General features: G+C 35.2%; 1 protein-coding gene across 2 annotated transcripts in view; it reads left to right on the top strand.

Annotated features, from left to right (window-relative positions):
* Positions 1-18,827, top strand: part of LOC115917965 — a 30,146-nt gene extending 11,319 nt beyond the window's left edge. For both annotated transcript variants that reach the window (XM_011675219.2, XM_011675220.2), the window contains exons 3-14: positions 3,054-3,134; positions 3,841-3,981; positions 8,246-8,523; positions 9,477-9,595; positions 10,287-10,865; positions 11,248-11,377; positions 11,853-11,915; positions 12,158-12,254; positions 12,556-12,598; positions 13,602-13,681; positions 14,267-14,413; positions 15,124-18,827. In XM_011675219.2, the coding sequence (XP_011673521.2) occupies positions 3,054-3,134; positions 3,841-3,981; positions 8,246-8,523; positions 9,477-9,595; positions 10,287-10,865; positions 11,248-11,377; positions 11,853-11,915; positions 12,158-12,254; positions 12,556-12,598; positions 13,602-13,681; positions 14,267-14,413; positions 15,124-15,234 (1,869 nt within the window). In that variant the 3' untranslated portion in view covers positions 15,235-18,827. The remainder of the gene's footprint in view (positions 1-3,053; positions 3,135-3,840; positions 3,982-8,245; positions 8,524-9,476; positions 9,596-10,286; positions 10,866-11,247; positions 11,378-11,852; positions 11,916-12,157; positions 12,255-12,555; positions 12,599-13,601; positions 13,682-14,266; positions 14,414-15,123) is intronic.
* Positions 18,828-23,223: the final 4,396 nt, after the last annotated feature.

The following is a 23,223-nucleotide window of genomic DNA, read 5'->3' as shown; positions in this document are numbered from 1 at the left end:
TTGTGATTCAAATTGATGCAAGGATTGTTTTTGAATAAGCACTGCTATTCACCCGAATCTTCTTTGTAAAAACAACTTTTACAAATCTCAGCCATGCTTACTGAGTTGAGACGTTCCATTCAATGTAAAATACTCATTAAAGAATCATCATCATCAATAGTGATCTGTCAGTTCATGACAGGTTCAGTTGCCCATTAAAAATTCCATATCAAGTGTCTCTCCAAGAGAGACACTTCAAGAATACACTTCTCCTAATCTGACCTAATCTATCAGTATTAGTATGAGCCAATATAAAGTTATTATTCTTTATTCAGTTCAGTATAATGCTTTTCCTCAAAAATAGTTTCGCTATTTTTGTTAGGGTTGAGACGCTAAGAAATGTTTTCAAATGTATATTACACAAACCCTGAACCATTGCAAAATGATGGTGGTTCTCTCTCTCTCTATCTCTCTTTATTTCAATCATGCATTATCAACTACATATAAAGCAGCAACCAAAAACTTAGGGTTATCTGAGATAGGTGAAAGTAAGAGTTTAAAAGAAAGTCATGCTAAAACGGCGCTTCACCTCCCCTCCTTAACAAAATGAAATAAATTAGTGGTCCTCCTCTCCAGCATCCCCCTCCCCCGCTTTAATATTTACCGGCCGACTAAGACGGCGCAAAAATGTTCCCCAAAAACTGGACCCCCAAAAAACAAATATATGTGCATTTATCCAGCCCCCCGCCCCCTCCGCTCATTCGCCGATTCGCCGCTAAATATTTTCTCAAGATTTGGCCCCCCCCCCTCCTCTTGCCGCCGGCCTGATCCGCCCCTGATTTTGGACCCCCGTAAGTGATGTTTTCCTGGCATCTACTTACATGCGAAGCATCGTCCACGACCTTTTTTTTGTTGCTATTTTGAACCCCCGTATTGTTTTCCTGGCATCTACTAACATCTTACTGTGTGGGTCGATCTGGACACATTTATGGCGTTTTTCTATGTTTTTCTATCCCCCCCCCCCCCCCCCCCGTAGATCTGCCCAGGTTACCATATCATTCCACGACATCTTGGTCTTTTAAGGCATTGGCAGTCACAAGTCATGTGACGTCCTTGCAGTCCACGTTCTCATCGTGCAAATCTAAAAGTCCCTAATATTGATTTACTGGTCGAGGTTCATTATTTGCTGGTCATTTTGAAATCACCAGATTTCAGCGGGTTTACGCTTTCACAACGAAAAACTTCCCCATCACCATGTTTCTGCCCTTGCTCCAGCAGACATGGCGCGGCAGCGTGCACACGTACCGTTACTAACGGCGCAGTAGGCCTATAACCACTGTTGACGGCGGCACTGCACTGCGAGCTGAATCGCTAATAATAATAAGGCCTACTCATAGAACGAGAAATCTTGGCTTAAGGTTTGTAAATTGAAACTCAATATTGTGTTAAAGTTATAACAGAAAAGATAATCTTTATTTTATAATTCCACGGGGGCGATTATATAGCTCACGGGGGCGAATCGCCCACCGCCCCCGTGTATTTTGAGTGCTGATTACAGCCTACTTTCATGTATACTGTGTGTGTGTGTGTGTGCATTAACTACATTGTACCTGTACTTTTTTCTTTAAAGAAGAATTACTTGTTTGTTTGTTTGTTTTTTTCTTTTTCTAAGTACCTTATCTTTCTACCAATTACGCGTAAGGAATTATTTTGAGTCATATTCAAACTCTCAAATAATACCCCCATGCAGACAAAAGTTAGAGAAGTAAGTCACTATAATCTCAATTCAGATCTTTTGTGTATTTTGTGGGGGCAATACAAAAGCATTACCAGGGCAATGGGAGTCCATGCATGGCATTAGCAGCAAGAAGATGAATAATAAGGTTCTATACATTGTGAGCTAGCTGCTTGTATAGTAATTTCAGAATACATAGACAAAGACATTTCATAAAGAATTTGGGCAAATTGCCACAAAATTAGTTGGGTCAACAAACTTTGTAGCACTAACTAGAAAGTTTCCAAATTATGGAGGAAGTTATAACTTTGAGGCTTTCCTGTCATCCACATGGCAATATGGTTACTATCAGATAGCTGACACTTCTAAGAGAATAATCCTGGCATCCATGTTCATGTATGCAATATATTGTAGGTCATTGATTAAGACTTCAAGCACAAGTCAAGAGCTTATTTCCATGTTATTAATGAAAGTGGAGGTAGAAATTGTCAAAGTGGCAGGCAACCTTCATTTTTGAAAGTGAAAATGAGGAAGTGTTTTTTTCTACAACGCCAGTCATACTGTTACGTGCTTTTTGAAAAATTCCCACAAAATCTGAAATGAAAAGTTGCTATAGACTGTAGACTGCAGTTCTTTGAAGGTTAGATTACTGGGTAATGCAATCAATCAATGTAGCACTGTAAGTATTAAATTCTGTTAGATTAATGTGATGACATTATCAATAGACCATTTGTTACTAGGTAAGACAAACATTACGGATTGTCCTACCTCACGACATGTGATATATATATATGCAATCCGCATTCTGACTATTGAAATACAAATATATATGTAACGGGTGAATGAAATAATTTGTAACGGGGCACTTAAAGATTTGTGCATTAAATTAAATTACATTAAGAAAATGGTCTAGTACACACATGTACAGTTGATCATAGCATGGTACACTGTACATGCAATTATTTTTATATCACTTTTTCAGGAACTAGACTAGAGTGGTTGAGGTCATACAAAGTTGGGAAAATCTTTAGGGCAGGCTGTTATAAAAGAAGACAAGAAATTGTAATTAATTCATAGACCAAACTAAATTTGGCATTGTTCTTTTGAAATTACATTCTCATAATGAGGATATTCTTTGAAAATTGAACCAAAAGTGTTCTTTTGTATTGAATGTTACACTTGCATATATATATTTCCTCCCCTCCCTCTCCCTCTCTCTCTTCCTCTCCCTCTCCCTTCCCTCTCTCTATTTTTCTTCATTTATCTCTTTTTCTCTCACTTCTTTGTTTCACTCGTATTATGATTCTTCCTTGCTTTCTACCTATTTGACTATTTATAGGAAGATGAAGGACTAACTACAGATGAACCCGGGCAGCCACCTCAGGGACTAGAAGTCTTCCAACAACTCTTCTCCCAAAAGGTAATTTTGTTATTACAATTAATAATATCATCACCTTTGTCATTGTAATCTTCATCACCATCATCACATCATGATCACCACATCTTCATCGCCATCACATCATCATCATATCTTTATCATCATCATTATTGTAATCATCACCATAAATCATCATCTTCTGATCACCATCATCACTATCATAATTGTAATCCTCACCATCACCACAACCATCATCATCATTATCAATATCATTATCGTTCTGAACATCATACTCATTAGGACCTTCTCATTGCCATCATAAGTAAACAAACCAAAAGCTTGGCATGGTTGTTTAAGTATCTTGGTTTTGATATTATTCACTGCACTGCAATCTGCAGGTACATGTATGTAGTGAGCTATTCCTCTCTCTAAAACATTTGTGACATTTGTGCATGGATTGTAATCATTGTATTCATGTAGACTAACCCCTACTATCCCACTCTGAGGGTTCTACATATTCTGAATTCTATCCTTGATACACTACCTTGTCACTGAGAGAATAGAAGGGGGGGGGGGGGCTCCCTTATTCTGGGAGGTACGTGAAGGCTTAATCCTCCTCAAAGTATATTGGTTCCGTATATAACATGAATTTGTTGAAGTTGTTGAAGTTTTAAAGTTATAATGTTATATGATCAGTGAGATAGAAGATGTATTGAATAATCTCTACATGATCTTTTCGTCTCTACAGCTCCTGCCGATAGATTCCAGCACAGGTTGGCAGCTTATAGGTGTCCATCATGAGCTCAGATCTTGGGAGAAGAAGGTGGAGCTTGCAGGGAGCCTCTACAGTCTCCATGGATCTAGTGCTGTTGTATCATCTAATGCAAAGGTAACTACATGGTGGGGTATTATTTTGTTCTCACCTCATCATTGCAACAATGAATAAAAAAAGAATATGTGCTCTCAACATAATAGCAAGCTAAAATGATTTGGGTCTCCGTTAAATTGGCAAATTATTATTTAGGATTCATATTTTTCTTTTTGGTTCAGTATGCATACTTGCACTTACAATCAGAATTGTGTGATTATAGCTTTTTGGTCGGATTTAACTAAATGTTAAGGAAATTTCTTAAAGTTTTGCTACATGCATTTCATGATTCACACATATTTTAATCATCCATTAGAGTCTCATTACTCCAATGTATATTTACATGGTTTATGATTGATCACGTTGGAGCTTTTGCAAGTAATCCCATGAGAGATTAGCTTCTGTACCCTGAATAGGTCTTTTATAATCCAATACTGGATTAATTCCCGTACACTTTACAGGTGTTTTATTACATGTACTATGTAGATTACAAAGTAAGAAGTGAATTGATTTGAAACACATTCTATGAAGAAGAACATAAAATGTAAGGTCATGGTTCATATAGTACATTTTGTGTACCACTTGTAGCTTATCAAGTGCTTCGTACACTGGCAATATCTCTTTTCATTTTGTCTAGATATGAAACTGTAGAAGTGCAATTTATATCTGTGAAACATTTAAAATGAATATTTAAGTTAAAATTCATATGACAACAAATAGCAGTTCTCACGTTGTTCTAGTGTAATGTATTGTTAGATGTCAGAGAGCCCTTCATCAGCAAAGCAACAACAAAAGAGAGAGAGAAACAGAGATAGAGACAGAGGGAAAAAGATTTAAACCACACACACTCCAACATGAAAGCACATGTCACTTGCACAGAAAAAACACTATCATTTCATTGATGATAATTATGACTATTAAAAATAGGCCATTTTGGTAATGCAATCAAATTTATTGCACAAATCTTTTTTCAGTGCCTCATTACATTTTATTTCATTCACTTGTTACAAATAAACATGTTTTGTTAGTCAGAATGCAAATTGCATAAATTAATCGTTGCTAGGTAGGACAAACATTAAGAATTGTCCTACTTAACAAAATGTAATGTAAGCAATTTGCATTCTGACTATTAAAATACAATCAACAACGATTCGTATAATTTTGATTACATTACAAAAATGGATTATTGCTGCGAGTGTGATTGTGGTTGACTCATCATTATTAATCTTGACCTCTCCTGTACTTAGAGAGCCTCTGTGAGTGTTTATGATTCACCCTTTTTGAAAGGGAGGGAAAAGATCCATACTCATATGTTTGCATGAATACAGATAGAGAGAAATTTATGCAATTTGATTATAACCATTGGGTTTGAGATGTTTTTCACTGTGCGGCTAGTTCATGTTACCTTCTGCAAACAGTACATCAACTATTGATAAAGGAAAATTGTATAGGATTAATCTGATTTAAAAGTGACAAATAATAAATATCTTTTGATTTATTTTAAATTTTCTTACATTTCTTAACATTATGATAGCATTTAGAAGAATTTTTGTTGTTGTAAATTGTTACCCATGAACTTGCTTCTGAAATTCTTTCCCTGGAAAATATACACCAGTAGATTTGCTCATTTGAATCTCTCTGACGATTGAAAATCAATATTTGTGGTTCAGTCATGTAAAACTTTCACATGTGGTAGGATACCCGCCCTTGGCGTGGGGTGCCCTGGTTTTTGCATCACTGGACAATGACTTGGTTACTGGAATGAAACAAATACATGTACACATGTAGGCGTTTGGTGTCTAATATTTGTTTGCATAATGTCATAGCTACAAAAATAAAGTATTTTTAAAGAAAGATAAAAAACGAATTGAATAAATTCTCTTTCTGTTTGATTTTTACTCATGTATTAGAGGAAAAAAATGAAGTAAAGTTTCTTCATTGTATTATTGCCTCCTTTAAAAGTTTAATCACTGGATAGACTGGTAGAACTTGCATCATACACAAGTATACATCTATTTAATAAATAATTGAAAGATACAGTTCTTAGTATCGGGTTGCTATTTTTGGTTGGCATTAATATATCTTTGAAAATTAATGGAAAGTCTTAAAGTCTGTATGAGAATTGTAATTGATAGAATCCTGCACATTACATATAACTATGTGAGATATAATTGTGATGTGACCCAGTTTGCTGAAGGTAATAATTCTGTAACATAATTTTAATATTTCACCGACTACAAGGGCACTCACTACCCATGAAGCCACATTGTCCTAAATTGTTAAAGCCTAAATTACACAGAACAATAGTATTGTTCATGCCTGCTACAAAGAATAGATTTGTTTGAATTACATTCTCATGAGTCAAAGACATATATATATTTGATTATGGTTACCGGAAAATATGGAAATGTTGCCATGACTGTTTCTACCCAAATGTTTTTGCCATCTCTCTCACTTTGTTTAACAAGGTACAAGTTTATTTCTATTCAGTCCCCTTTCTCTCAAACTGTTGCTTTGCCCTACCCTGGAGATGACATTGTTTAATCAAGTCTTTATTCCTGAAAAGATCTTGTTCAAATAACATACAGGATGGAAGTATTTGTACTTGGAATGTAGTTTACATATAATACTTAATTGTAATATTTGTGTAAGCAGTGATTACCCTGTCTTGAAAGAAAATCTAGTGGAATACAATATCACATCAAATAGTTATGTATGAATGACTATCAGTTATAGAGATATTTATTATACAAGGTTTTATCAAACATTTTTAAGTTAAAGTGATGGTGGTTGAATTGCGCATTAATACATAAAGCCCATCAAAATATATTGGAACATTTCAAGCAAATAATCACTAAGCATGCCAACTGAGAACTTATACGCTATATTTTTCTTCCTTTATTACATAATTTGGCCAAAGCACACTTGCAAATGAATAGAGACAAAATTATAATAGTAATATTAATAATAGCTTCATGTAAATTCATATAGTGGACTTGTTTGTTTCCACCCCAGGGGATGCTCAAGGGGCGGCTGCAAATACAAAAAAAATTCAAATTATAAAGACAATTTACGTATGCTGCTTTGTTACATTGTGGCTTGTTTCTGCAATAATAAAAGCCCAACATCTCTAAGAGTATTGAATCCTGTACATGTATGTTTAAGGTTGAGTGCCCAATCTTCTGGAAACAGAATGTGTAATTGCTGTTTGACATATCACCGTAGCTACAGATTCTGTTAGAAGGATTGCTCTTGAGACATGTACGAGAAGAACTTAAGCTTGACTGGAAAGGATGAATTACATACTCTTCAATGCCAAACAATATACATGTACATGTACCCTGGGATCTTTTTTATTTTTTTTTTTAATCTGAAAAACCAGAATTATTTTCCAGGTTCTGGTAAAAAATATATTTTGAATAAGAGTGAAGCAAGAGGATTGACCTAGGTATAATGAAGGACAAAAATGTTAATGTAATGATAATTATACATGACATGTACATGTAGAAATAATTGACACTATTTGTGACATAACCATAAGTAACATAATAACATGCTAAAAGTGAATAGAAAATTATGAGATAGCTTCATTGGAATACCTATCAGCGCCTATGATTTTGAGAGTGGTCGAGTTGTATTTATTTTGTTTGGGGGAAACACACATTACTTTAGAAACATATTGAGTGGATCAAAATTATTCTTGTTGAAATGCACGTTACGATATTTTAAACATCACTTTGATCATCGTATTGTCCCATCCGATATTGTCTTCAAAGTAAAGAACGAATAATTATAATGCTCACAAGAAGACTAATGGAATTATAATTTGTCATTCTACACCTGGCTGGAAAAGCATTAAGGGATAAATATTTATAGCATTGATCATTTTTCTTGTCGAAATGCACGTTCAGTATTATAAACATCACTTAAATCATCATAATTATTGTCCCCACCGAAATTGTCTTCAAAGTAAAGAAGCAAATAATTATATTGCTCACAAGGTGACTAATGGAATTAAAATTTGTCATTCTACACCTGGCCGAAAGTGTCGAATTTTAAGACATTTAGATGGAGAGCCATGGACCCTGCAAATTCGGATATCACTATAAATGGGGCCATGAGCACTATCATCATTATCATTATCATTATCATCATCATCATCATCATCATCATCATCATCATCATCATCATCATCATCATCATCATAATCATCATCATCAATATTGTTACCATTATTAATCATTGTTTCTGTTGTTGTCATCATTCTTGAATATTCCTCTGCTAGGGTATCTTGGAGACACTGAAAGACATCACCAAGACCCAGGAATGGGACCATGAAGTAACAGAATGCAACTACATCACCTTCCCTACCACCACCGATGCCTCAGACCATCCCCTGATGGTAGATGTAGTCAATTTGATTCTAGCTGCTAAACAGAAAACACTCCCACAAGATTTCCTGGACAGGCTTGTTGCTTTTCTTGCCATGCCCTACACCATGCTGTCCAATGGATCTGGGTATATCACTACCAGGAATGACCCCAAACCAGCTGTAGTTGCTAGGTAGGTATGCCTGGCTATTTATAGTGTTGGGGTTTGATCTCTTCTGCTCTTGAGAGCTGGAAAATAACTTTTTATAGGTATTGTTATGTGAGATATCTAAATTGTCCAGAGATTTCACAGCAAATTTTGCCATTAAGAAATCCTATGTGAGTGAATTATTTTGTACAAACTTGTGTATGTAAACCATTTTTTATGCCATGTATAATGGATTGAAAATTATGTGTATGATTCTGAAACATGCAGGATAATGCACTTCCATTAAACATTCAATGTGACCTTCCTGGTTATCCTAGCCTCTATTTTATACTGATGAATATCATGCTGGATTTTACCGTAACAAACTTGAGCAGATGTTAACCATTTGCTGATGGACTTTGGCGTAATTGAGAAACCTAATAGCCTTGATCCTCATGCCAAGAATACATTAAAAAGGCTCTACTTCATATCTGGCACCAGATGTCATACTGAATACACATGGAAAGTGAGTAGTCGTGACCATCTGCATAGCATCATTAGTATATACTGATTGCAGGTTCAATGTAATTAAATGCCTCATCTATTAAATCACATCATAATTTTTACCTTGAAAATTTCCATCCATGAAACAATGATAAAAGTGCGAAGATAGGTTCAAATTTCTAATTTGGAATGGGCTTGTATATTGTTTTACCGTTTGGCTTATGAAGGCCTTGTCTGCAAAAAATAACCACCTGAACCAATTTTTTAATCCACAAATAAGTTGAATTAATTTCAAGATTTCCTTTTTTGTTCAATCTGGATCACTGATTCTGCACTGAATATGATTACAGAACAGTATTGTTAAGTATGCAGCATGAAGGCTTCTCACATTTACATGTTGTAGAGGTTCTGTTGTGGTTACATCAATTGTAGAATGATTGATGTTGCATTGCCTATTTTAATATTAGCATCTTTCATGTTTGTATTCATGACAGGTCTTGGAAGATGGAAGGAGATGCAGCAGGTTGGATGTTCAGTCGGACCGTGTTCAAGGGCAAAGGCCACACATTAGATGAACTATGGACGTACACTCTAGTACAACCAGCTACAGAAGGTACATGTGCTTGTAGCTCTGTGGAATATATATGCAAATATCACAGGCCAGGTCCTCCAAATTGTTGTCCCATTTTACATTGGTTCCTCCATTCATGTAGGAATACATTTATATGCAACCTAGCCTTTACCTTTCATTTACCATAATTAACGGTGTATAAACCGCCTCGTGTATTTACCGCACCCCTCTTTTTCGCCCTAATTTTTTTTTGTTTTTTTTTTGTTTTTTTGCTGACTTATTATTATAAACTACATATTGAGATCTATCAGAAAGATTACTTTCAAACCAAGATGACAGACATATTTGAGTGTTGTTCTAGTTTCCAAGTGGTGAGTCAACACACTGATTACTGAGCTTTTTTCTCTCCTTTTTTTTTGTTTTTTTGGTGGTGTACCGTGTATAAGACGCACCCCCGACTTTGAATTTTTTTCGCCGGCAAAAAAGTGTGGTTAATACACCGTTAATTACGGTAATGAAAACTAATATGATAATTTGTTTCACACAGAGGTTATACATAGTGCTGTAAAATTTGAACATTGTGCTTGTACTTGAGAATCCCCCCCCCCCCTTATAGTAAACAATCATTGAAGGTTCTTTTTCAGGTTTCTTGTAGCAAACTCTTGCATGGTTAAATTCCTCATCACCTTTGTTAATCCTTCTTCTCTCTTTATCCTCCCAATATGCTCTTCAGATGCCAACAAGAGCCTGATGCATCATATCACATGCTCCGTGCTATCTAATAAAGACTCTTCACACTGTGAGAAACCAGCATTAAGACTCGCTGCTCTCAAACAGTACTTTGAGCTGAAGCACCTTAAACTTAGCCCACTCTGCCATTCCAGCCTTAAGCATCTCACAAGCCACACCTTGCGATCCAAAGCCTACACCAATGGCACCTCGGACAAATACTCTTCTTTGAGGAAATCTCTTCCTGATGATGTCATGCCTATATACAATGGATTGGATGCCGAAGGCAAGTCGGACAGTCGATTGACGGAGAGACTGGCCATGAGTTGGCCAAGCGATACACGCAAGCCTAGGGCATCCAGTCTCAGTATGTGGCAGGATAACTCTTCCAGCGATGATGCAGGGTTTTATAGTGAGAGGCAGCACAGGAGTCGTAGGCAGAGAGTCAAGAAGACAATGAGTGCTGATGTAACAGCAGGGGAAGGAGGGGGAAAGAAGGATTCTTTGGAGAGAAAGACAGGGTCATTGGATAGAACCACTAGTGAGAAGGGATTAGGAGGCCTAGAGGACAGTGGGGTTGTAGGTCAGTATTGATTATGCAATGTTTATAATTTTGTAAAAAGAATTGTAAAAGTGCAAAGATTGATCATCAATTCATAGGTAATTGTCATCTATTCACGTGTGTCTATTATCAAATCTGATCAAAAAAATTTATAGAACAACATTTCAGAAATAATTGAGAATAGAGTAAGTAAATCATAACATTTTAGTACATGAATTATTCCATAAAATCTGTTGAATCTCACTCTAAAACGTTTGGATGTGTGGCTGTATTTTGGAAAACAAAAAATAAGAGTGATCAAGAAATATGAAGAAAAAAAAGGATTGTTTAATGGAGATTTTGTTCGGTGTCATGCTGTAAAACAAAAGTTTGTTGAACTCTACTAATATTTTCTCTTTTCTAGATAATATGGCAGAGTACCAGTCATTAGCTCATCAAGGAGCACAGCTGGTATTGGAGGAGAGTATTAGAGCAGCTGGTATCAATGTGAATGTTTCTGAAAATGATCAGATGCAACAGACAGGGGGATGGTCGTAAGTAATCAATTTTGTGGTTGTTATTGTGAAATAGGTAACCACTTCCTTACTCACTGCATTGCATCTGTTCAGTAGTAATTTCCTTTCCACCTCCATAGATTTTGCGAGTGGTTACTTTTTTCTTGATGAAGCCCTGTTATGTCAGAAATGCTTTTGTTTAACGACCGCCTGCACTAGTTTGGCCAGGGGGATTAGACCTCCCTGCAAGGTCACTGACAGGTGGTTATCTCATCAAATCGGCTCTTAATTAACATAAGAACAAGAGGATCATGTGGGACCAACTGGCACCGATTAGGCTTGTTTGCTATACAAAGGGTGCAATTAGCTTCTAAGTAGTGAAGTGGGGCTTTAAGGTAATGGAGCTTAAGTTTGTTTCCCTGCAATATACTTGTTTATGTAACACAAATAATTGTTAACTGATATTTTGTATGTTAAATTTTCATTTGATATTCTATCTACTTTATTGTAACAGCTTTCACTGCCTTGAGAAGGATGTGGTGATATTGAAGAAACCAAAGAATGGAAAGTATTACAGGTAAGACATCCACTCCTTCGTATTTGAATCTTCAATGCAGTTGTATTTTAAAGTGTAATCAAATAGACTTTATTGCTGTGAGAAATTAGACTGTGATACTCTCTGTTTTCAACATTAATTCTTGTTTAGTGACCCCAAATCAATGAAACCATTATTCTATCATTGATTATGGATTTAGGACTAGTATCAAATTCATTTTTCTCCATTCTATCCTTGTCCATTTTGTTTCATGTTGAATTTAGTTACCTTGGAAAGGGGATCATCAAAGCATCTCCTGCCACCGTCTTCAAAGCCATTAAAAATCCGCGGACAAGGTTCACTTATGATACAATGTTAAAGGTAGATATAACATTGTATGAATTTATGTATTATATGAGGGAGGGAGGGAGGGAGGGAGGAAAATATGGAAAGAATGGAGAGAGAGAGAGAGAGAGAGAGAGAGAGAGAGAGAGAGAGAGATAAAGAAGAGAAGAGAAGGAAAGAATAGAGGAAAGGGTTTGATAAGAATGTGATGCAGCCCTGCTTTATGTTTATACATACGTGTTACATGCTTCCAGAAAATGTTAGATAACTCAATTATTGATAAGGATGCAAAGTTATTTCAAAGCCAATTAATTTAATTCACTGCTTTCACTTTCAGAAAATGAACATTGTGAAAACCTTCTCAGAAGACTTGTGTGTCTGTAAGTATATTTGATATTTAGATATCTGTAGTTTTAAAGTTTGCTGATGAAACTAATTCTGTGTTTATCTCTTAGTTCATGTGTATGCTTAATGTATCTTATAAGCATTGATTTTTTGTTCTTTCAGGCATCTAAGTCAGTCAACTGTTCGCTTTATAACATTTTAAAAAACTGGGAAATATTTAATGTTTTAGAACTGTAGAGATCTTGAGAGATCAGTCTTTAGTAACTTGATGTGAGAATCCTGTTGATTGCAGACCGACGGTGCATAATAGGAAAATATATAAGTTACTAAAAATTGCTCATATATCTGTACAGACCAATGTGACAAGCTCCAATACTTCCTTTTAATGTTTTTTTACATAAACTTCCTGATACGATTTTCAGAGTTTTTTGTGATGCATTGAAATGAATCAGCTACAAAGATTTCATGTTTTTAGTGTTCTTTACATAAACTTCCTGATATGATTTGAATTTTTTTTTGTGATGCATTGAAATGAATCGGCTACAAAGATTTTATGTTTTTAATGTTCTTTACATAAACTGCCTGTTAACTTCCAGTTAACTGAAAGATCATGTCTGAGTTTCAATATAACCTTGCCAATCCCTGTGTTATAACACTGAACAAATGGACAATTTAATGTATGATTGCATGTAAATCATTCATTAAAGGCACACTGTCCTACTTGTAGCTACTTGCTCCCTCTATATATAAAACTTCCCAAATCGGTGCCTGTTGGTCCCCCATGATCCTCTTTTTCTTATGTTAAATGAGAGCTGAGTTAATGAGATAGCCACCTGTCACAGTGACCTCGTTGGCTCACTGGGTGGTCTAATCCCTTCTAGCTGAAGTAGTAAAGCCTCATGTATTAGGTAAACATTAGGCAAACACTAATCGATGAATCTTTGCATTTAATATTTATTTCTTGTACAAACTGTTATTATGCAAATGTATTAAAGAGATCTTTTGATTGTTACTCTGTGTTTCCTTTACATCGTATAGATCACATGGTCCATGAAGTGCCTCAACTCTTGAAGAAAGAGTCTAGAGATTTCTGTGTGCTACAAGTTTGTAAAGCAGTGGTAAGTCTTGGGATTGTTAGGAAATCTTTAAAATAAATGTATACAGTCTACTCAGTAAAGTAGAATTTCATTATGTCTGTTAAAGTGTTTAGATGTAGCTGCTGCTGGGAATATATTAGTCTTCTCTTTGTTGACACTTTAAAGCTAGTCCTGTGATTTTCTTTTTCTGATTGAAATTTTTTTAATGGTAAATTCTCTATATTCTTTCATACATTGTAAGGACACTAAAGAGCTCTGCTCCAAACTGTAATAATACATAACATCTTTGAACTGAACTCCATTTGTTGCTTGTGTGGCAGAGAAATGGAGAATGGATTTCAAAATTGTACCCTCCTACCCTGTGCAAATCTCTCAATCAGGAACGCCCATTTATGGTTATTGTCAGATTTGTCCCCCTTGATTGTGCCATTCTCACTATTCATCATCCTGAAGATAAGATACCTTATGGATGGATGACCCCAAGGGAGTTATTGACATATTGTTTTGCATACTCTGAAACACACCATAGTGCATTGCTCACTGTAAAATAACAAGATACATGATGATGAATATTATTGTTGCTGTTCTTTGATGATCCAATTGTAGGGTGAGCGTCACATCGTGGCCTGCCGATCCATCGAGTGGAAAGACTGTCCAGAGGAAGGGTCATTGGTCAGAGCTCATATGCTACCTAGTGGATGGGTCATTGAACCTGTAGGAAACCAGTACTCCATGGTCACCTACATTACTCAAGTAAGCAACAGTGGTGTACTGTATCTTTGGTGGGACATTACCCCTCTTCCTGAATTTGTTTCCTATCACTTTTAAAGGTATTGGGTGCTTTGAAAAAACAAGGGAAGACTATTTTTAAAGGAAACAAACACAAAGTTTACATTTCCTTTACAAAACAATTGAAGATGATTAAAACCAGTTTCACATTTTATGATGTGAAGCATACTTTAAAGGTAAAAAAGCAGCTAGATAGTCATCATTTCAATTGAAAAAAAATCCCATTTGTCCTTTCAAACATGCTAAAATGTCATTATGCAGAATTCACACACAGCAGATGAATCTTTTTTTTTACAGTGTGTTAAATTATGGGGGTGTTTGGTTAAAAAAGAATAATATCATGCACTACTCTTTGTAAAGTTGGTATCTTATATGACCGTCTTCAACACTAGATGTGCCAGAGATACTCTAAAATGAGGCTTGATTAGACCTCCATTTAATCACAAAATTTGAATGATTTCTTAATCCAGAAAATTTGTGTTCAGCATGTATTAGTAGACAAGTATTACACTTCTTTTAAGTAAATTTTGTACAGGTTTACTGTTCATCTCTGGATGAGTTGTGTTTTAATATGATTTTGAAATAAGTTTGAACTCTGGATAGTCCTCATATTGTAATGTTTCCTGTGTGTCATCTCTATAATAATTGGATCTCTCTTCTCCATTGTCCACTAGGTTGCCTTGTGTGGTAAAGATGTGCCAGCAGCCTTCAGTCAGTTCCTATCAGTGAGAGTGCCGCTCAGCATCGCTTATCTTCGTCTCTTCATGGAGGCACAGCTGCCTTGAACACTCTGTTATGCCTCTATCCTCACTCCTCCTCATTCCTTCCAACATGGTCATTTCACCACTATCTTCAGAGGTACCATCCTACAAGGGTAGGAAGGGGATACCGGTCGGACTATTGGGGTATCTCCTACCTTCCCTGTACAGTTAATGTATACAATGACATTTTCATGTACAGGAATTTTGCAGATGATAGGGAACAGACATTTGTTGAAGTGTTGTTTTTACGTTAATTTACACAGGCTACTTATGATACATGCTTGCAAATGAATTGCCAGCTAATTTTCGAGTGTGTTCTAAACTTTTGCAAAAAATGAAGGCTTTTACAGAAATCCATCATGTTTTGTAGTACTGTTATGTAAATATTTTATCAGACAACATGGCTGAAAAAATGTTTGTTTATCTTTGAAAATTATCTCTTGAAAAAGTAAAAGAGCAGTTTTTCCCAAAGCAAGGATTAATTGAGGTTGAATTATTATGACAAACTCATTATTTGCCTTATTAAAGCTCACTTTCTTTAAAATTTTGACAATAATTTGGCCCGGAAAGGGCTGATGATGTTATTTAGTCAACTGAAACTCTCTGTAATTACATTCGATATTTAAATCACATATTTCCTAGAAACATGCCCTTTAGAAGATATACACAGGGTCATTAAGTATAATTGGAATTTTGCAGGATATCCCCTGTTCTTCAGTGGAAAGTATGTTCAGCATGTGGAAAGTAAATAGGAAAAAGAGAAAGGACAGCAGAAGACTGAAGAGTATATCCTTCCTGCCTCAAATAGTTGGTTGAGACTCAATTATCAAACATCGGGCAGTTGTTGGAAAAGGCTTGTCTTAGTAGTCTGCTCAACTATCATCTGATACATTCAGGGAAACCTTTTCTCACTCTTTGTTTCTATGTAATACAAACATTTCCTTGTAATATGAAACTAGATACTTCTACATTTCACCTTCAACATTTCAAATGCTCTAGACAATAGAATTTTTGTAATTTTTGTATTTGAAATGTAAAATGGAATTCAAATGTTCTCCATTAGTTGCCCATATGTGGTAGTTTTCTGAGAGATTTGATAAAACATTTTCCAAAGAGAGGTTTTTACCTTTATGTATGACTTTGAACTCTTAATGTGCTCAGTCAGCAATTTGTGTAAAAGTGGAAAGAAAAAAATGACTCTTTCATAGATCAATTAAATTGTGTAGATTACAATACATGTTCCACTTTATACTATGAATTGAGACTGGTGCTATTAACCATTATAGCAAACCAGAAACTTCACTAATATTTCTTGTGAGCTGAACATCTATTTTGTTTACATTTTGAAACCTTGCAACGGGAATTGCTGAAAATATGAATAACACTTAACAATCTATTTAATGCATTTTTGAAAGGTTATACACAATGAACACTTTTATACATTTGATGTGATGCATTTGTTTCAAGTGTTGTGATATAAATGATTTTCATGAGTGCTCTTTTTATAGAAAAATTCCAAATGGTTTTTATTATTTGTTCATACTATTTGATAGTTGGTTTAGTAATAATTTCCACTTTATGCTTTACTCATTGATGGTATATTATACCAGTTATTGTTTGTTTTTTATTTTTTTAAATGCTGTTCGGGAGGCTAATATATTTTTGCTATTATACAGTATGTGAGTGTATTCTGTATATAGATATGAAGTGGACAATTGATTGAACTGAGCACATATCTCCTTACTGAAATAGAAATTTGTACATTATGTTGTGTATAAGCTGAAACAAAAGTCTGTGTATTGTGAGTAAGATATGTTGTTATTTGTTCTGTTACTGAGGCTGCTATTTTTGGAAATAGGTCGATGCGTTTATACATTACTATTCTTTCAATAATTATTGTAATTTTTGCTTTAGTCAGCAAATAAAGTAGATGAGACTATGATATTGAGTTGCATCTGACATCTTCCCCACCAAAATCAAATGAATATAATACAGCTCAGTTGATTTACTTGATTACTTTTTACATATTCATTGTTAATTATAGGACTTTATCTTTATTTGTGTGCATACAGTCATTGTTACACCAAAGCTTATTGTGACATGGGCATTACTACGCAAAGCATACTATCTATGAAATCTAACAGTTTGGTGGGAATTTTCTTCTTTCTTTGTTTTGTTGTTATTTTGGTATTACATTTAATTGACATATTAGTGGGGAAATTATTTAATTATCATAACTTTGGTGCATTTTTGTAAGGAAAACTCATGGAAAATTGGGTTTGTTGACACTTAACTATCTAATATGACAAATGTCAAGCATATACTTCTTGGGAAAGGAGATATAATGTGAACAGTTTATGTACGCACAGATGAGTTGATTTCTTAGACAAAGTCAATTCTTGTTCCCTTTAGGATCTCACAGTATGATTCAAAATGTTGCCAAAATGTGGACATGTTGGATATTCCAAAGAAACTTCTTTATTTATTTTTACCGTTTACAAATGCACACATGAATGATTGAGTTCTGTTATCGTTGATGAGTTATTTTTCTGCATTTACACAATGTATTATCTATATATTTATGCATTTTTAAAGAGCAAATGACTGCATTCTACTATTTTGTATTTTGTATTTTGTTTTTGATAATGTTGCTTATGTTACTTTTATATTGTTTGTATTACATTTTTTTCTTACATTTACATTCAATGAATTTGATATCTATGCATGTCTAGCACATCAAGACTCACTTTTGCCATTGTGTGTGCACATTTTTTATCACCTGTGAGGTAATATTATTTTTATTATTTGAGTCAGGAAGAACGAGATGGAAGGTTTCTTTGTTCTGTTTTGACACAACTTTGTTGTACATATAGAATTCTGAAACATGCAATAAGTGTAATAATTCATGATTTATTTTCTGCTGCTGTACATTGTATTTAAGATTTTACGCTGAAATAGCAACACTTACTTGGCACACTCAACGCCCCCTTTTGCCATGTTTATCCCCCTGTTTTTGCTTTGGAAAATGTCCATGAGTATATTTTGTCTTTGAACGATATTTGAAAGGTGCTCTACCAATATTTTTTGAGAAAAGATACATTTGCTAATCTTTTAAAAATTATAGTCTAGATTAGGACAGATAATAATGGGAAATGTGAGGTAAAAATTAATAGGAAAAGATACAGAAGAAACATGATTTTTGTTTTCATCTGTAATTTTGATATGGTTCTCAATTTAAAAAAAAAAAAACATTTATATTAATTCATTTAGATATATTTAGGTATTTATGATAGTCAATGCCTGTTTGCCAATATAATTTATTAACCCAACACAAATATATATTAAAACTTATCCTAAAATATGAATAATCATTTAATAATGTCCTACAGGGGAACATAACTCACTGTATAATGCTAATTGAGCAACAATTTTAATTGTGATGCTGTTAACCTTCAGGTTATCATTTCATTTGGTCTTTTAAGACAAGTAGGAATTTCCATTTGATGTATTTTGCCTTGGTTTCTTTGGGAACATTTTTGTGTGTTTGAATTTAACAATTTGGAAAAGTTTTTTGCAGTACTACAGTGCAATAAACTTAAAACTTGTTGCATACTAAATTGTTGTACGAAGACAATTTTTCTCTCTTATACATATAATTTTCCTTGTTTTTTTCCCCATGAAAATAGGAGAGGGAATATTTCTCCCAAAGATAGATGTATACGTGTTCATGAACGTGATATTTTGCAAAATAAGAGTGAGGTAAGAAGAGAAGACGGTGTGTGTAAGCGAGAGAAAGTGGCAAGAGATAGACAGAGAGAGAGACATAGTAATGCAGATATGAGAGAGAAAGAGAGAGAAAGAGAAAGATAGACACATTATGAGAGAGAGAGAGAGAGAGAGAGAGAGAGAGAGAGAGAGAGAAGGGGGGGGGGGGGCAAAGAGAATAGTGCTATGTCGTAAGAGATGGTCTTCAACAATAGGTAATCATTTTTTTTTCCTTCAAGGAACACGTAAAAGTCAATACATGATATGGGGCCAATCTGATGAGTGAGATTAGAAAGTTGGAAATAAACGGCTCAATACGAAGATCAATATTACCGTTCAACATTAACAAATCATCACACAATGTTGAGCTCCACTATAATTCGTCCTTGTTTTCACGAAGTGACAGTAGTGAGGAAAATCGTAACGCAAAGTGAATGCAATTTTTTTTCACTACCGTCACTTCGTGAAAACAGCGACGAATTTTTAAGTAAAGTTAATGTTAGAAAATTAAAGGTCATTCGGTAAACATTCGTCTCTCTTTTTAAACCTTACCCATATTTATCAGCTCCAACATTTCTCTGAATTCTGAATCTTTTGCTATATAGCGACCGTGACAAAATATAAATTATTTCTCGGGATGGTTCACAAGTCTGGTAACGTGTGAAAACGGCCGTCTTGGGTGTCAAGAATTTTAATTTCATGGTTCATGACAGAACGGATTCTTCATATCTCATTACCAATAAAGGCACGAATCTAATACCAAAATATGCCAAAGATTCAGAGCACTAGCTGGAATGGACCTCAATTCGCGGTCGGTAATGAAATTTTGCACATTGATGCCCACACTTCACAAAGAAAAGTAATTGATTTCACATTTCAACGTATACTGTAGCCGGTGTATTATACTATTCCATTTTCTTGTTGTTAACTGTTCTTGGTTCTTGCTCGAGATGAGTTTCCGAATTGGATGCACCTCATATTTCATATCTGCAACTTTAAATGATGATGTTGGAGATATACGTCGACATCGTGAGAAACCCTCTCTCTATTCTAGTCGATATCAGCGAGCCCTTCGGCTGAATGAGATGGAAGACGTTCGTTTGGAAGCTAAAATCAGGAGCCTGGAACAACGAAACCGTTTATGTCTTGAGAGGTTGAGGGAAGATAAAAGGGAAGCCCGTCACCATTTGCTAAAGATTAGAACTAAGAAATGCAATACTCAATATACAGAGGAAAGGAACATAACTTCAATGGGTTGCAGTATTGGAATTGATTCATCTAGGGTCAAGGAAGAATCAAAATATGTTGGTACCAGGCGAAATAGAGCGCAGAGAGCACAGGTTGGGTTTAAATCATTACGTCGTGACGCCAATTTGCATCATGCACAGTGTTTAGTAAGCTCTGAAATCAACTCGACTCCTTGTGAAACGTCGTGTGAAAAACAGAGAAGTGAGAAATGTCATCAAAGTACATGTATTAACGCTCACAAGGATTTGACTCAGCAAACTCAAAGCCCCCCGAAGCTTGCAAGAGATTTTGACGGCAAACTTGTCCGGAAAGAAAGAGGATCATCTAACCGATTCCTAGCACACTGTTTGCCACCTCTCCCAGAAACACAGCTAGGTTTTAGCGATCCCGAGGTCGGTTCAATCTCACCTCCTGAATCACCACTACCACTACGAGGTCGACAGGCCAGAAATGCACAAGGGATGACACGCATCCTGATCGCAGAAGCGATGTCGTGGAATCAGCGAAGATGGAAATTCAGAGCTCCTCATCCATAACTGTATCGCGGAATCGATGTAGAGCAGAAATGTAATGCAGCAGGCTTAGACTCAAGAAAGAAGAATGTTTTACATAATTATTATAATACGTTTTGAAGCCTTGGATCATGTCAAAATCTTAGTAGAACCCTCTTCGAAGTAGTTATTTTGAATTACTCTTTTGGAGTTGATTCCACTATTTTGAGCATAACCTGTAACTACCCCCCCCCCCAAAAAAAAGAGGGTAAATAAAACTGTTGTTATGATCCTGCGGCACACGGGTATACTTTCGGGATGGCATGATTCCACCCCGGTAAACCCCGATGGATTCTGCCCCTTCTTGGCAAGCCATTGTATCACAAAAGAAAATGTTTTTTTTGTACCGTTATACGAATAGAAATTATCAAATCTGCTTGATTATAGATTTATATAAACAGGTAGTTTCGATATTTGGGGAGGGGGAAACGGATTCACTCATCTCGAATTATTTTGTGCAAATCGTATGCTATAACTGCTAATGAGCATAGCTAGTTCAACTCTGTTCTGTCTAACTGAGAACGATTACTTCTGTTTTACTTACCTTTATAGAATGGATCCAAACTTATAATAACAAGGACAGTGTTATAGAAATTTAAGCAACAGCGTTATACACTTTAACATTCGAGCGACGTACGGCGAACAATTTTTATAGGCCTATAGATTATACAGATAACGAGTTACGAATAAGTTTGCTCTTTTAAAAATATATTTGAACTGGGTTTAGGCTATATATGACAAGTCGTGTCTGTAAGTATTTTTTAAAACCCAAATTCTCTTAGGGGAAAACATTTTGTTTAACTTGTACCTTTCCCGTATTTTATTTATGTATTGATTTCTTAAATACTTTATTTTTTCCAATTATAGTATAGGCCTATGATTATACCATGCGAGCTCCTCTCAAATGTGCTCTCTAAAGAAACTTTCACAAGCTATCATATAGTTATTTTTGACGGAATATATTTTTTTTCATACAGGGTATATAGATTTTGAAATATCATATATAAGGGGAATGGATGATAGAAAAATTGCAGAAAATGTATATTCTTTAAAAGTTTTTCAGTACAGGGCAAATGGGAGGGGAGATCGCAAGATACGCCATTGAGCTGCCAACTTGTGTTTGATTGATTGCAAATTCATAACTTTCTTGCTCAAACGTTCACTGACCTGTTTTTCTAATTTTTCTGCCGCTATAAATCCAACTTTAATATCAGGGTGGACTTCTCCTTCAAATGCGTTCATTTTGAAACTTTAAATATGAGAAGAAGTAGCTAAACGATGACATGGTCCACTGTACGTAGGCCTATAAAGAAGGATTTTAAGCACATGATTTTCAACGCAAATTTGAAGAGCTATTTAAATATCATTAAGTTCGTTAGGCGATGCAAACTAAAGCTGGGTAAGCGTTGGAGCTACAAAATATCTAGTTTATCACAACGATTGATTAAAGCTTGCTGAAAACCTGTAAATAATGTAAAAGTCCTTAATTGTGCATGTATTGTGAAATCTTTACGTGTATTTTGAAATGACAAACTTCATGATGCGTGAATGAAAATCAGTGCCATAATTATATAGGCTAAATTATGCCTGCACAACCATGCTGTAAAGTGATTGTTATTCAGATTCAGATTCATGCCTGTATTGGCTCATCAGTGGCTGTATGGTCATCAGTCATCCTATATAACCTCTATTTGCTCATAATATGTTTCATCACCTTTATGTGTTTATTCTTTACCATGCAACTTCAATGTCTTTGATAAAACATTTATTTATTTTTTTCACGGGGGGTCAATTAAAATGGATTGTAAAATAGAAAATGATTTGTTATGTTATATTCTTTTTCATATGATGTTAACTCCAATTAATTGAGAAATTTCGAACATGCATGCATGCATAATAAATAAAATAAATCAATCGTCATAATTTCTAACCTAGGGTCTATATCAATATGGCAGGATCACCCTGGATATAAATGACATTCCTTTTTATTGATATGGATAAATCTGAAAGATAACTATCATAAGCTTTTCATTTGTCTGAAGAAAGGACCAATAATGTGATCCCTCTAAAAGAAAAGAAAAAAAAAAGCCAATCACATCCGTCGAGCCGGATTTGAAGGATTACAGCTATTTACCATCTACAGTCCTTCGCTCTACCAACTGAGCTATCAGGGACTTTTAGATTGAGTGGACGAGAACACGACGAACGCCGACTGCCCATGTTGACTACTATTAGAAATCTTTTAGATTGCACTCGACGATATACAGCCATGCAGGAAGTAACACTATGAACATCACGGACAAAGAAAGATGACAAAATATTCAGTTCCTCATTCTACCCTCAACAAAAGAACATCCCTTCACTGCTATTATGTAAAAATGTGTAGAACAGGTGAATATGCATGTGACACCCGTTCTACACATTTTTACATAATAGCAGGGAAGGGATG

This window comes from Strongylocentrotus purpuratus, unplaced genomic scaffold (genome assembly GCF_000002235.5).
Source record: "Strongylocentrotus purpuratus isolate Spur 01 unplaced genomic scaffold, Spur_5.0 spur5_scaffold_5, whole genome shotgun sequence".
Classification (NCBI taxonomy): Eukaryota; Metazoa; Echinodermata; class Echinoidea; order Camarodonta; family Strongylocentrotidae; genus Strongylocentrotus; species Strongylocentrotus purpuratus.
This window is presented reverse-complemented; position numbering and strand designations above follow the sequence as displayed.